Source organism: Camelus bactrianus, chromosome 8 (genome assembly GCF_048773025.1).
Source record: "Camelus bactrianus isolate YW-2024 breed Bactrian camel chromosome 8, ASM4877302v1, whole genome shotgun sequence".
Lineage (NCBI taxonomy): Eukaryota > Metazoa > Chordata > Mammalia > Artiodactyla > Camelidae > Camelus > Camelus bactrianus.
In genome coordinates, this window is record NC_133546.1 from 43,948,557 (window position 1) to 43,963,975 (window position 15,419).

The 15,419-nt window shown below is 34.8% G+C and overlaps 1 protein-coding gene across 2 annotated transcripts in view; it reads left to right on the forward strand.

Annotated features, from left to right (window-relative positions):
* The window catches only part of METTL24 (methyltransferase like 24), a 98,610-nt gene that overhangs the window by 41,996 nt on the left and 41,195 nt on the right, over positions 1-15,419 (forward strand). For both annotated transcript variants that reach the window (XM_074368494.1, XM_074368493.1), the window contains exons 3-4: positions 82-221; positions 8,786-9,014. In XM_074368494.1, the coding sequence (XP_074224595.1) occupies positions 82-221; positions 8,786-9,014 (369 nt within the window). The remainder of the gene's footprint in view (positions 1-81; positions 222-8,785; positions 9,015-15,419) is intronic.

Genomic DNA, 15,419 nt, shown 5'->3' on the forward strand with positions numbered 1-15,419 from the left:
GACTAGGGAAGCAGTAAGTCTCTACCTGCCATCTATCATCCAGTGCTTTAAATTTTTCACATTGATTTCCAATCTTTACAGATTGCATGCGATCACATGAGTACAGACAGCCTAGCCACTGACTCCAGCCCTGCAAAAAAGCCCTGGTCGGTCTGTCTTGATGACAGGTTTGGCTTAGCTCATCAAATCCGCAACAAGCAGTGCCGCCTCTATTCCTTAGGGTAAGTACGTTTTATAGCAGGGGGAAAAAAAAGATCCTGCAGGCAGCCAAGGCTTTGTCAACAACACAAATTATGAATGCTGGTAGGTATAACAGGTGCTCTGCTGCTTCTCCTGCCATCGTTTTAGACCCATCTGTCTGCTATGTAACTGTGGGCACCTGCAGCTCACCAGAGTGGCCAGGGCCACTCTCTCTTCCATTCTGCTAGTAGTAAGTTGGCTACTTCCATTCCATTTTCAACATAATGATGATCTTCTTGCTGAAGCCAATGATTTCTAGCTGGAATTAGAGCATTCTTATTAGAAATAGAAAAGAACAGTGAGTATATTAGAAATTTTATATGCAGTTATGATGAGTGACCCAAGACAAATGGCTGCTGTTTGATTTTTATGTTTTATGCCAACGGTAAATCTGTGTATAGTTTTACACTAAAAAAGAAAGAAGAGGGAACTCCTATGGAAACAATGAGATTTTATCAAAACTGCGAAGTATTGATATTCAGTTATTCAGGCTGAAAATGACCTAAGTATACAATTTAGATTTAGAGAGTTTTTTTTGTAAAAGGGCGAATGTAACATAATGAGATTATCTCACCAAATACACCAGTACACATGTAAGCAGTCCTGAAAACTTACAAATTATGTATGTCTCAAAAAAAGGCAAGATAGAGTTATTCGTGTTTGCAATACCCTGTTCTGTAGCCTCTGTAGAAGTTGTGTGGTTAGATTCTCAGGAAAGATGCCTGGAGTCCTTTACAAAATATTGAGGACCTTCGCAAGTATCATCTGCTTTTTCCTCATGAATAGGTTTCATCTCCTCTGCAGTTTATGTTCAGAATCAGGAGTGACAATTGCCAACTGGAATCCTAGATGATAAGGGTTCGGGGCAGACGTTTGGGTGTTGTGGAGGCCCACCCAAAAGGGCTGATGCATCCACCATCGCTGTCAAACTTTATCAAACAAGAATTCATAGTTATAATCAGCATGGATTAAACACACACACACACACAAGCAGTTCAAGTAACAGTTTCAGGATAATGGAAATATTCTTCTGTGAACTAAATGAAGAGCCATGGTGTATATCAGTGGAGTGTGATACACAGTAGGTACTCAGTACACATTTGCTCCATAAACTATTGCATGAGATAAGGAGACGAAGGAGGGAAGCTGGTTCTGTCTTGATTTAAACTAGGAGGCTGTGGATTAGGAAATGAGTTGCTCAGCCAGTTGATTAAAACAGAGCTCTTTTTCTGGGAGCCCACCAGCCATACTGCAAAATTGTAAGAAGAATAGGAAGTTGTGACAGTAGAGTTTATTTTATGTCATATTAAAAATGTATGAAACCAGGTCATAAAAATAATTGCATAATACTAAATGCAAATTAGAGATCTCAGCTTGGTCCTAATTTCTTGCTCCAAACTGCCTTTATGTTTTGCTTAATATTTTACACCCTGGAATAATTTCATTTAAAGCATATAACTGAGTAAAACAGAACTGGGAGGACTGTTTTGGGGAAAATCTTTCAAATTCCTTTTTGCTTTCCTTATACTTCAGAGCCATTAGATAAATTGGTTCTGCTATAAGATTTCAGATTATTACATGTAAAAAGGTAGTTTCTTATTTTAATTTAAATGTTCACTGTTCAAAATCAACTTTGTAAAGAGCAGATAGGAACAGCTGAGTTCCACTGGGAAAAGAAATGAATAGATTTTAAGGACCAACATTTGATTCAAAACCTGACAATGCTTAATTGAAAACTGGAAACTGAAGACAATATTTCTTATGCCCTAAAAAAGGGTGCGTTGGATTGTGGATGTTTATGTTGGTTGCACTGTTACTCAGGATTGAGAATCCAGACAAGCATTCCCTGCTTCTCAGATGAATTGCTTGCTTCGGGGGCAGGTAAATAGCTGACTGACAACATCTCAGTTGATGCTGAGGGAAGAAAGAGACCCAGACCAGAAGTGGTGGTCCTGAAATGAGGCGTAAGCATTTGAGAGTGTTGGGATAGTTGTGAGGTAGGAGGGGAGGGCAGGTGGTAAGTGTGGTCCCTCCATCCAGGCAGTATGTGCTCCAAGCCCCAGGGTTGTGGCAGCAGCAGGACCATGCCACTGCTATTCCTTTGTCCAGCCATCCCTATCCTGTGATGGATGCAGCTGCAACTGGGGGTGACCTTCTGGGAGTGATACAGATCAAAAGGTAGAGGTTGAATGCTCTCCTAGAACTGAAGCAGGTATCACCTCCACCTTCTCTCTGATGTTTGAAATTTCTTTACTAGGAGTCAAAGCTTTTTGTTCCACAGTTAATGTAAAAGACACTTTTCTGGGAGAGTGCACTCTGGGTAAAGTTCAGTTGAAAATTTAAAAAAGATCCATTTTAGTTTTGAAATGGGGATAGAATAGACCAATTAAGATAGGAGAAGGCACTGAAAAGGAAGGTTATGTTATGGAGAAGGGGAAAGAGAAGAGAAGTGAAGAGAGGCTGTGGGTTCCCATGATAACATTGTCTACCCCATGACTGCAGACAGGGCCTGCCCTGCAAGTCTGCTCGTAGTGTGTGAGGTGGAAGGGTGATGGTGGGGAGGTGCTGTGGGGATGAGGGTAGTAGCTAAAGTGAATTGGGAAAAATCACCTTTTTATCTTTCATGTCAATGATTATATTTCAGTGGTAGGAATAGGAGTGGAAGAGAAAACCTGAGAAGAGATAATATATCATTAAATGTTTTTAATCTCTTTAGTTCTCTGGTATGTTGCACCATTTGGTTTCAAGACATAAATTCTCAGTGTAAGACAGAAGAAAATTTGATACGTGATACATAGTTAGGCAACAATATCTTATACAGAAAATCTGGAACTTCTGGTTGCTGTGAGCATTTCAGAGGAATGGGAGCTCCAGAGCCAAAAATTTTCATCTTGTAATAGTTTCATTAGCATGGCAGAAGCTCATATTTTATATGAATGAGGGATCAGAAAACCAGGGACCCAAGGACCCTTTTTTTCCCTAATCATCCTCCCCATGAAATTTTAATACCCTAGATACATTGTATATTTATGTAACATCTGTATCTATACTTTAGATGTAAAACAGAAAGCTTTTCTTTGCCCTTAAGAATCAATTTTTGTCCCCTTATGGGTGATATCAACCCTACTGAGAATATATGTTTTAGATGAAATCTTGGCATTTCAGGCAATGTTATTTAATAAAAATTAATAAATATAAAATACTTTTATCCACTATTCAATGTCATTGCTTTGGAAAACCTATTTCTCCCTCTCCAGTAATTGGCAGTTTACAGATCTAGATAATTATTTCGCCAGATTCTCTGGTTCCTGCTGGGATGAGGAATGGACAACAGAAACTTCTGGGGAAAACACTAATTGTCTTACTTCTTCCAACTTTTCTGCCTTCAATGGTGAGAGTTAAAAATCTTTCCCTGTATCTACTCTGATTTTATTTTATTTTATTAGTTTTTTAAGCAGATTTCTTGAGATATAATTCACATACCACACAATTCACTTATTTAAAGTGTACTATTCAATGGTTTCTAGTCACCGCAGTCAATTTTAGAACATTTCCATCACCCCAAGAAAGAAGACTGGTACCCAGTAGCAGTCACTCCTATTTCCCTCCAACCTTCTTTCTCTTCTTCATCCCCTAGTCCTAAAGAACCACTAATCTACTTTCTGTCTGTATAGATTCACCTATTTTGGACATATCAGATAAATGGAAACATACAATATGTGGCCTTTTGACTGGCTTTTTAAAAATTTAGCATAATGTTTTCAAGATTGATTCATTTTGTAATATGTATCCGTACTTCATTCTTTTTACTGCCAAATAATATTCCATTGTATGGATATACCACATTTTATTTATCCATTCATCAGTTGATAGACATTTGGGTTGTTTCCATCTTTTGGCTATTATAAATAATATTGCTTTGAATGTTCATATACAAGTTTTTGTGTGGATATATATATTCATTTATCTTGGTTATATACCATTTTACTTTCCCACTAGCAATGTATGAGGGTTCCAATTTCTCCATATTGTCACCAACATGTATTGGTCTTTTTGATTATAGCTATTCTAGTGGATGTAAAGTGGTATCACATTATGGTTTTGTTTCTACTGACCAATAATCTTGAACATCTCTTCATGCATTTATACTCTGAGTTTTTGATTCCTAGGGAACATAATGGACAGTCACCTTAATACTCTTAGGAATATTTTTAAAAGAATAACCAAGGACTTGAACAGTGACTCTTCCATCCCTTCTACCCTTCAGTAGCATTAAAGGACATGCAATTGCTAGCAATGTAGTCAGTCCAAGGTACACTTTTATACAACTTGGGAAAAGGCATCTCTTCCCTCAAGAAACTTTACTGCCATCTGCTGAATAATTATCATTATGGTGACTATGATGTGAGTTGTGCCCCCTGGAGTTGTTTAGTGCACAACCTGCACTGCCACACTTAGGGATCCTGATTGTTGCTCTCTCAGACTTCTGGAGAGGAGGGCCAAGATGGTTACTGACTCTGTTATTCTATTACCTTTGGAAATTTAGTTCTATAAGCCTTCCCCTTACTATTTCTTCAACAAATCCCTCAGATTTGATGCCCTTCTATGCTGAAAAGTTTATTGCAATTGCAAACCATTGTATTAACATAAGCAGAATAATACTTGTAAGTGTGATTTATATAATTTTCTCTCTCCCCCATATAGAGGGATAGGTTACAGTTTTTATGAAGGCTTATACCTTTGAATATACGTATTAACTGCTTAACTATTTCAGAAATGGATTGTAGCAGGAACTGCAAGTTATCTGCCAGTATTTGTTCTTCCATTTGTCTTTGGTAACAGAACTGCTGAGTTTAGCAGGGCACATGGCCACCTTGCAGAAGACTGTATATTATAGCCTTCCTTGTACCTACAAGTGACCATATGACTGGCTTTGAGTAATGTGATGTGAGTGCAAGTGATATGTGCAATTTCTAGACCATGCTCCTAAGAGGAAAAGATGTGAATCTCCCCTCCCCTTTTACTTTCCTAATGGCTGGAATGCAGATGTGATGGCAGGAACTGGAAAAACTATCTTAGACCTTGAAGTAGAAGCCATATGATCTATGTTTATAAATAAATATATATGTATATAATCTTATAAAAAAAAGTCTATAAAATTTTCTATAGTGAATTCTCCTTCTGATTAAATAAGAGCAAAAAATGGTTTCCTTACAGATGTAATACATTTTTGTTATAAATAATAATTTTAGTTTTAGCTATTTTATTATAGTTATTTGTTCAAAAATCTTTCTTCTTTACTATTTATGAGATTCTTCAGATCAAGGATCATATTTAATTTATCTGTCTGCCTCTGGTGTCTAGTGTAGTGCCTTGAACATATAGTGTGCTCTATAAATATTTGTCTATATACATGAATAATTCAGTGAAATGTAGCCCATCCCATGCCATGTTGGATATTGTACTGTATATTCTGGGAATTTCAGACTCTACCTAATGGTTTTATTTCACTTAGAAGGCAACATTTTGTGGATTTGTCTGTCATTATTCATCTATCTACTTGGCACTAGGGATTCAGAAATAAGCAAGATTGACACAGCCCTTTTCTTCATGGAGCTTTACTGTCTAGTAGCTGATGATTTCCTAGATTCTCAAGATTACACATATTCCTTCTATGATGCTGTGTCTTGTACTCATTTGCTGTGAGGAAGTGTGTAAAGAGTACTTGCTTTGGAACTACTTAGATTGGATTTGACTCCTGATTTTAACACTTTGGGCCACTTTTGCAACACCTATGTATATTACATTTGTTCTTCCTCTTGCTTTTTACACCTACCACAAATGACTAATTTAAACTAAGCATGAGGAAGTACCATTTTAAATAAATGAAAATAAGAATTATGGACATTGACTAAATAAATGTAGTTGATTACTTGCCAATACAGTGCATATTACATATTTAGATTAAGTGAATTTTATTCAGTAAAAGTAACATAAGTTAACCAAAAATTTTACAAATTTCAATAGTTTCATATTATTTAGTGTATCATACAAAGTAGCTCATCACCATCTAATGATTAATGAATATATATATATATAAATTTTTTTAATGATATTTTTAGTAGAGAACACTTGATCATACATAGAAAATTTCTGGAAGGATACACAAAAAACTGCTAACTGTGATTATATCTGGAAATTAATGGCTAAATTTCTAGTGGTAAGAAACTTTTACTTTTCATTTTATGTACTTACAACTTGAACTTTTTATAAGTGTATTTGTTATTTTTTAATTGCAAGAAACTAGTTTAAGTTGAAAATACATCAATATATAGTAAAGTGTCTTACTAAAAAATTAGTTATACAACTGTATGTGGTTAATTCTAGAATTTTTTTTGAAGTCTTGATTAAAATACGTATATATTTTACAGTGGAAAATCTTTTCTTGAGACAATATTCTGAAAATTCACAGAGAAAGATATTATTCACCTTTCTTTACTCTTGAAAATTTATATACAAATTATATTTAATGAGTACTTTTTTGACATAGTGGTTTGTACTCTTAGTAAAGCTACAAAACTGATGTTTTCCAATGGGTTATCTACGATAACACTGGTTTGCTCAATAAAGTTTCAGTAAATTCAATGAAGTGAAAAGATCCCTTGGGACAGGTAAATTCTATAGCATTCTGATCTACATAGAAAGAAATCTGTCTACAAAAAAAATGCTTTTTAGTGTCTACTGCAACTCTTGGATTTATATTTAATGTGAGTTTTATCAGTTAGCTATTGCTGTGTAACAAGTCACTCTAAAGATCAATAACTTAAAACCATTATTTTTTATTTCTTATAAGTCTGCAGATTGGCTGGGCTTCAGTTGATCCAGGCCAGGCTCAGCTGGGAGACTTTACTTCAGGCTGAGGTGGCTAAGGGCAATTCTGTGTTTCACAGAAGGCCAGTGGATTGGCTGGGGCACCTCTGCTTCTCCCGTCTTTTATTTTTCTGAGACCAGCAAACTTTCCAGGGTAAATTTTTATCACGATAATGGTACAAGAGAGTGAACTGAACCTAACTGAAAGCCACAGGATTAGGACTGGCATCATGTTCCTTCCTTCCAAAAAGCAAGTCACATGGCCAAGCTGAAAAGTCAAGAGGCAGGGAAGGACACCTCATCTATGATGACCACGGCAGTAATGTGGATAAAGGGGTGAAGAATTAGGGCCAGCAATTTAACCTGCAATACCAGATTAAATAATGAACAAATTGAGGAAAGCTAGGATAGAGAATACAATGGTCTGAGCTGTGTGGGTTCAATAGGAGGTTGAAAATAGGAATCAGGATCTCTTGGGTAGAAGGAATGGGAGCATTTATGAGAAGAGTGCTGAATCTTTTTCCTAGCTAAAAGTGTTAAGAGAATTTTAGCTGAGGGATAGCAGAAGGTTGACATGACATGGGTCCAGTGAGAAAAAGAGCAATGTAATGGGAGTGAAGGGAAAGAACAAGGCAAATAGAGTATTAAGAGTGTCTAGGTGGAAGATCTTTGTACTGAAGACTTAGATTATTACTTAATGAGCTCATACATTTCCAAATTATAAAACAGTCTGAAATACTAGAGTCTAATATAATGAAGCATTTCTGCGCTGGGTTCAGGTTTGGCCAGTGCATTATAGATACTCTATGGGATTTTGGTATCTTAAATCATATCTAATTATAGTGTTTTGGGCAGAAAAGTCATAATGATCTTTTAAAAAAATTGTCCTCTCTTGGTTAATTTCATGTTTTTCATTCAAAATGATGCTTTAATCAAAGTAATGAAACTTACATCAGTAAGTAAGGAATATTCCTGAGTAAATAAAAAATTTGTAAGTATGTGAATGTTCCACAATATGTGTTACCTACTGGGTGCTTAAGCACAATTAATTCATAATTTCTTCCCGTTTATGTGAAGTTAGGTGATGTACCTCTTTTGTCTCTCGAGTACCAGATCCAGTAGAACCACATACAACTGCCTTTCTTCTTTAACTGTGCTGTTTTAAAATATGCTCCATTTCCAAAAAAAAAAAAAAAAAAAAAAAAACAGCTGTTGTCTTTAAGTCAAATTGCATGCACAGCACTGTGGCCATTACAATGGAGACCAATTACTTCATTAGTAGAATGCACCTCTCACTAAAGGAACTGATCCTGGGACTTACATTTCTTACACATTCTGAAAAAAATCTCTTAAGATGGCTAGATAGTCTTTGTTTCATTGCTACTATAGTTTGTATCTTTTTTAGAAAGTCAATTTGATACGCTTCTATATGTTTGAACATGTGATTCTCTGGTTGGCATTTAGCAGATAATTTACTTCTTTTATCAAGAAGCTTTTAGCTGTAACGCTTTTGTGAAGGAAGGTTTATTAAATGTGTGCAACTAACCACATGTTAAAGCAGGAAAAGGCTTGATGTGACTAAGAAAATTGGCCTTGACACTGTCATTTTTGTTTATCCAGCACTTTTGCTCCATTATATTTTTCTGTTGTTGACTTGCACCCTCTTTCTTTACAGGCTAGGAAGTGATGATACCCATTTTGAGGTTGGCATGGCCAACGATGGATGTGAAGTGCATTGTTTTGATCCTAGTGTTAAATCAGCTCACGTTTTGGAGAGTGAACGTCTTTGGTATCACCGAGTGTCCGTCGACTGGCGAGACCCCCATCCAGCTGTTGCTGCCCAAAAACCATATAGCAGCACTAGAAAACTGGGAACCATTTTGAATGAATTTGGGCATCGCAAGGTCAGATTTTTTCATTTGATCTCATAATTAGAATGAATGAACTCATAAGCTTTTTTTTTTTAAATGCAAACCAAGGATTAGATAGTTGAAGGTTGAGTTTTAACCTTACTGATTGCCCATCATTATTTATAGAGTTGGCTCTCTAGATACAAAGTTTTGGCAAGGATAGAGATATTTAAATTGGTTTCAAGATTTTAGTTTCTGTTGAGTAGTGCTAAGGTTTTGACCAAGCCTGGGAAAGGAGACTAAGAAACTTACTCCTGGCATGGGATCAAGAGTGCCATTTTCATTTGGCAACTGATTTAAAATTTCCAGACAGAGCAAACTACTTACGTTGGCCTCAAATACAAAAAGTAATCAGAGCCAGGTTTATGTTTGATAAGGGATTGCTAGTGTATCATGTTTCTCACTGTTGTAACAGTGATTTTGACTCTCTAGGCTCTTAAAGTTCAGAAAATATGTGTGGCTTTGATTAAAATGTATTTTGTAAAATTGAATGGACATTATGTGTGTTGCAACTGATATAATTATGTCAAAAGATGTCAAACCTCTACAAACATTTTATTGTAAGTGGATAGCAAAAAGAAATTCAATCTTTGAACAGTGTTTTTTGAAAGCAATTTTTAGTGTAGACGTGAGCTAATTGCATTCTGTTGGCGGATACTAGAGAAATTCTCCGGGGTATAATTGTCTTGTATGTAATTGCCAGCCCTTCTTGGGCTTGGCCTCTTGACCTATTATTCACAGCTAGAGATGGCATATAATTTAGAACATGCCAGAATGGGTGCTTCTGAGATACAGTGTACATGGAACTCAATTTTAAACTTGAGTTGGCTACTTGATCTTTAAAAACTTCTTCTGCATTATTCTTTTTCTTTTTGCTCCTCCTCTTACTCTTCTTTAAAAAAAAAAACAAAAAACAAAAAAAACAAAAACCCAAACCAAAACCTTCCTTTAACTGGACAGCAAGAACTTCAAGAGCAGCTTCAAAGAATGTGCTGTTCTTTTAACATGTGTTTTGAATTTTGTATTTGTATTTTGATTTGTATTTTGCTTTGCGATTGAGAGTAACTAGAGTTTAGTAGTTAGGAGCCTTAATGAAACACATATATAGGATTTTTGGAGTAAAATCTTTGAACAGAGCCTGAAGAAGTAACAGCATTTTTCAGAACTTTATTTTGTTTTTGCTGCTTGTTACTTTAGTAGACCTGTTTTTACAGCTGAAAATTACAGGCTTGACCCTCTAACATGTCAACTCCAGATTATTCAAAGAGCTGACTATTGATTCTTTTTGTTCATTTAGGAGTCTTGAGGCTCCCTCTTAATTCTATTTACATCCTGGCCTTATCTACCCCTACTCTTCAAAGAAAAGACAGAGCAGAGAAAGGAGGGCTAACCAAAGCCATTTTGCTGTTTGAGATAATATTTATCCAAAGAGTTGGTAAATGTGAGGATAAAATGAGACTTCAAAAAATAATCTGTGGAGGAGGTGGGTATAGCTCAGTGGTAGAGTGGGTGCTTAGCATGCATGAGGTTCTAGGTTCAATGCCTAGGACCTCCAATTAAAAGCAAACAAATAAATAAATAAACCTAATTACCCCCTCAAAAAAAATGTGGATGTAATTTATCTATGCTACATTTCATACGAAGAATGTGTTTTCATAAAACCAAGTAGGCACCTGAATTGTGCTTGTTTAACTCCATGGGAGCTGCAGTGGGCAAACCTTTATGCTGAGGATGAAGCGTGATGCCTTTGACAACACTACTTATGAGGCAGCATATTTGCAGTGATACCTAAAAAGGATAAATGTTTTAAAGGGTTTTTTATATTCCTAAGGCTCATTTTTATTGAAAACATTAATAATGACACAAAATGATTAAGATGGTAATTTTATGTGATGTGTATTTTACCAGAATAAAAAAAAAAAGGATGGAAAAAAAACCATTAATAATGAAAGGGATCTGGCTCAGAATTGCCAGGTATGTATTTGTCGCTTAAAAAAAAAAATCCCTTGTTGAAGAATTTAAAATATATTGATGTTGTTTCATAGAGATTTTTTTTTTGGTGGATGCTTTAAAACAAAACCAACAAAAACTAAAGCCATTGGTGAGTGAGTGCTTCTATTAGGAGCATCCTTCTAGGAGCTAGCCAGATAAAGGGAAACCTCATTTCTGGCCTACAGCAAGCAAGATCTGTTTTCATTTTTCTGCACGTATAGACACTGGTAAATAGGATGCAGCTCTGGCAGGGAAAACAAATAGGAAAAAAGCACACTAAAAAATGTCAGTGATTTTGCCTTGACTTCTTCAGATGTTTTTTCCTGAAAGTGACTATAGAAACTAAAGGGGTTTTTGTTGCTTTGTTTTCACTTCATGACTTTAAAACATCTCATAGTGTTTCCTAATGTTGTCCCTGTTAAGCAGCTATTTTTCTTCTTCTCTTTAGCCATACGTAGATTTCAGCCACTCAGGCGAAAACGTAGGTAAAAATATAAGGCAGCATTCTGAGATGGTGGCAGAAAGATGCATATGGCTTTCATACTGCTTTTAAAACTCTTTGGTAATTTTAACTTCAAACCATAAATCAAAAAACCTTTCTAAAGCATCAAGTGAGAGCAGCTGCCTCAGCAGAAGCCCAGTCTGCCAGGGAGTAATATCACCTGGATCCAGTGTTATTTAAAATGATTAACTGTCTTTTCTTGGCTGAAGTCCTTGTTGCTGTAACTACACATAAGAATTTTTCCAGAATGTGACTAGAAATATTGAATCTGAGATTTCTGCTCATATTAATCATAACAGATGCTTTTTTCTAAAGACTTTTATGACACAGAGTATCCTAAATGATCCAGGCTGGTTAATGAGAAATTATTATTTTTGGTCGTAACCATGCTGATGATTATATGAATAACAGGACTACATTAGAATTTACCTCTGTAAACTCATTAATCTAAGTTTGAGGCATGAGTCCTCTTGCTGGTTTTTGGCATTGGGTAAGTCATTTAACCTTTAGGTGCTCAGTTTGATTGTCAGTAAATTGGGGACAATGATACCACCTAAATGGATTGTTTCTGAGAATTAGATCAGAGGACACAGTGTAAAAGCCTCCAGCAGAGTGCCCGGCATGAATTAGTCATTTGATTGTAAATTCAAAGAATTTTTATTAACAATTTCAGTAAGTTTTTACTAAATTTTATAGAAGCGTGTTCTTTTTTCTTTTTATTTGTATTTAGGGAAAGTACATCAGAGACTTATCTGGAAATTGCTAACTGCACCTAATTCCAGTCCAGACTTTTTAATGGAATTGGTCCTTCAGACTTGGTCATAGAGAACTATTATTGTTTGCTGCCTCAGGGCACTGAACAGCTTTGCTGGAGATTGTATAGAAAGTAAATACTGTGCTGTATAGAAATGAAATAAGCTGCTGAGTATTAATACAGAGCAGATGTAGCTTCCGGTTGGGGCTGCCAGTTAGGGGATCTGTGCGGAACTGGACTTCCTGCCTGTTCAGCTCTTGGGGGCGGGTCCTCCCTCACCTGGGATGCTGTCCCCTGAGGCTAAGTGTCCACATGGACCCTGAAAGGAATGCCACTTTCTGCTTCCCAGGGCAGAGAGCCTGCCATTAATTACAAAACATCAATTATGTTGTGTGGTCGCTGCTGTATTTCAGAGAGTGTGAGCTTTGAAATTAAACTACAAAAAGATTCCTTTTTCTTCTTGCTTATTAAATTTGGAAATATAAACAATATATTGATACTATCCTACATTGAAATGCTTGTTGGGAATACTGCTCTTGCTTTGCTGCTGGAAATGGAAAGTGAAAGACTCAGGAAGAACATTCAACCATGTATATATATATATTGTGTCATTTTTTTATTTCTAGAAATCTTCTTTGCCTTAAATTCTATTTTGTCTGCTGTTAGTTCTGCCATACCAGCTTTTCTGAGGGATAAGTTTTATATGCAATGCTATTCTAGGGTCCTTTATTTTTGTATTTTTTTGATATAGTTTTAGTTTATATCTAGGCTGTAAGAGTGATATAGTCACTATATGACTGGATTGTGTTTTTAAATCCAATCTGACAATCTGTCTGTAAACAGGCGTGTTTAATTCATTTATGTTTATTGTGATTACTGGCATATCTGGACAAATTTTGGTTCTTTTAAATTGGGCTTTTTTCCCTTTTTTTGCTGAAGCTTTATTATTATTCTTATTCTTTGTGGTTACCCTTAAATTTTAAATGAATATAATTACTAAAATTTTAAAACAACATGTAAAATTATTCAGTATTTCTATTCCTCCTAAACACAGCAAAGATCATAGCAAGTTAACTATCCATTGAACATGGGCCCCCACATTGCTATTATCTGGAGTTTTACTTTTACCTTTGTAAAAATTTTACATTTTCTTTTGAAAAAATATAAACACAAAAGTGGCAAGTTACAAGAGTAAGAATAATACAATAAACTCTCATATATTCTTCTCTAAGATTCACCGGTTGTTAATATTTTGCCACATTTGCCCTCTCTCTCATTTATACAAATATTATATTTATATTTAACTATTATCTCTGCAGATTAAAAAAAACTCAATGGAAAGGAGTGGATGGGTACTTCCATAATACCTCTATCTATATATGTGAATTTAATCTGTATTTATCAATTGCTGATATATTTGAATTAATTTCATCTTATTTTGGTATATCTTCTTTGGCATTATGATTAATATGAAAACAATAGAAATACCTTTAATAAGGTCAGAGAAAAATATGGATGCCTGTTCTTATCATTTTAAAAAGCTGGATTAGAGTTTTTTTTAAAAATAAACTTCTTATTTTGAGATAATTATAGATTTACATGCAGTTGTAAGAGATAACACAGAGATTCAGTGTACCCAATAGCACACCTATAGTATGAAATCACAACCAGGAAATTGACAATAATACAGTGCAGATGTAGAGCATTTCTAGCATCATAGGGATCATGTTACCTTCTTATAGCCACACCCACCTTCCTTCCTTCCACCTCTTTCCCTAAACCCTGGTAACCACTTATCTGTTTTCCACTTCTATAATTTTGTCATTTCAAGAATGTTATATAAATGAAATTGTACAATGTGTAATCACCATTGTTATTTAACACAGTTCCTAAGATAATGGCTAGTACAATTAGAAAAGAGAAAGAATTTTAGGTGTAAAATTTAGGAATGGGGTAAAAATTTTATCATTATATGGATATGTATTATTTATTATTATTATTGGAACACTATTATTGGTAGGTAATATGATTCTATACTGGAAAACTCAAGAGAATCTAATGAAAAACTATCAAACAACAAGAGAATTTAATGAGCTGTCTGAGTGCAGTATACAAAAAGTAAAAACCTACGCTTTTGTGAATAACCGGTTAGAATATTTAAAGGAAGAGAAGACATCAATTACAAGAGCAACAAAAAAAGAAAAATAAACTTAAGATATGTGCAAAATCTGTAAGAAGTAAACTTTATTCAAGAATTTAAAAGGAGTCTGGAACAAATTCAAAAGCATAGCATGTTCTTATATAGACAGACTTAACAATTATTTAATCTTTCTTATGTTAACCTATTCATTTAACATGATCCCAATAAAACTGCCAGTAGGATTTTTTTTTTTTTTTGGTAGAATGAGATTAGAGTTCATACTGAATAAACAAGCAAAAATATCAAATCAAATTCTGGCAAAGAAAAGTAATAAAGGAAGTTGACTAGCTCTATGAGATATTAAAATTCTTATAAAATTAAAATCCTTGTAAATCTATAATAATTAAAGAAAATGATACATTTGCATTAATAGATAAACAGATTAATGGACAGAATAAAAATCCAAAAGTAGACCCAAATACATGCAGTTTGATGTATAATAAAGGTGTCATCTTAAATTAGTGTGAAAAGATGGATATTTCAGTAAAAGTTATGTGGACAACTGGTTGGCATTTGTAAAAAAATTAATAATAATCCACATTTTATGCCTTCTACCAAGAAACTCAAACCAATCAAATAATAAACATTTTAAAATATTTAAAAAACTGATATTATAAAAATACTGGAAAAAACTATAGAGAATTTTTTAACGCCTTTATTGTGGTATGATTCCTGTATAGTAAACTACACATATTTCAGATGTATAATTTGATGAATTTTGTTAGATGTATACACCAGTGAAACCACCACCACAATCAAGATAGCTAACATTCCCATCACTCCCCAAAAGTTGCAAATTTTGAATTCCCAATTTATCCCTTCTCACCTTCTTTACCCCCTAGAAACTGTTTGTTCTCTATGTCTGTGAGTCTGTTTCTGTTTTGTAGGTAAGTTCATTTGTGTCCTTTTTTTAAGATTCCAAATGTAAGTGATATCATATGGTATTTTTCT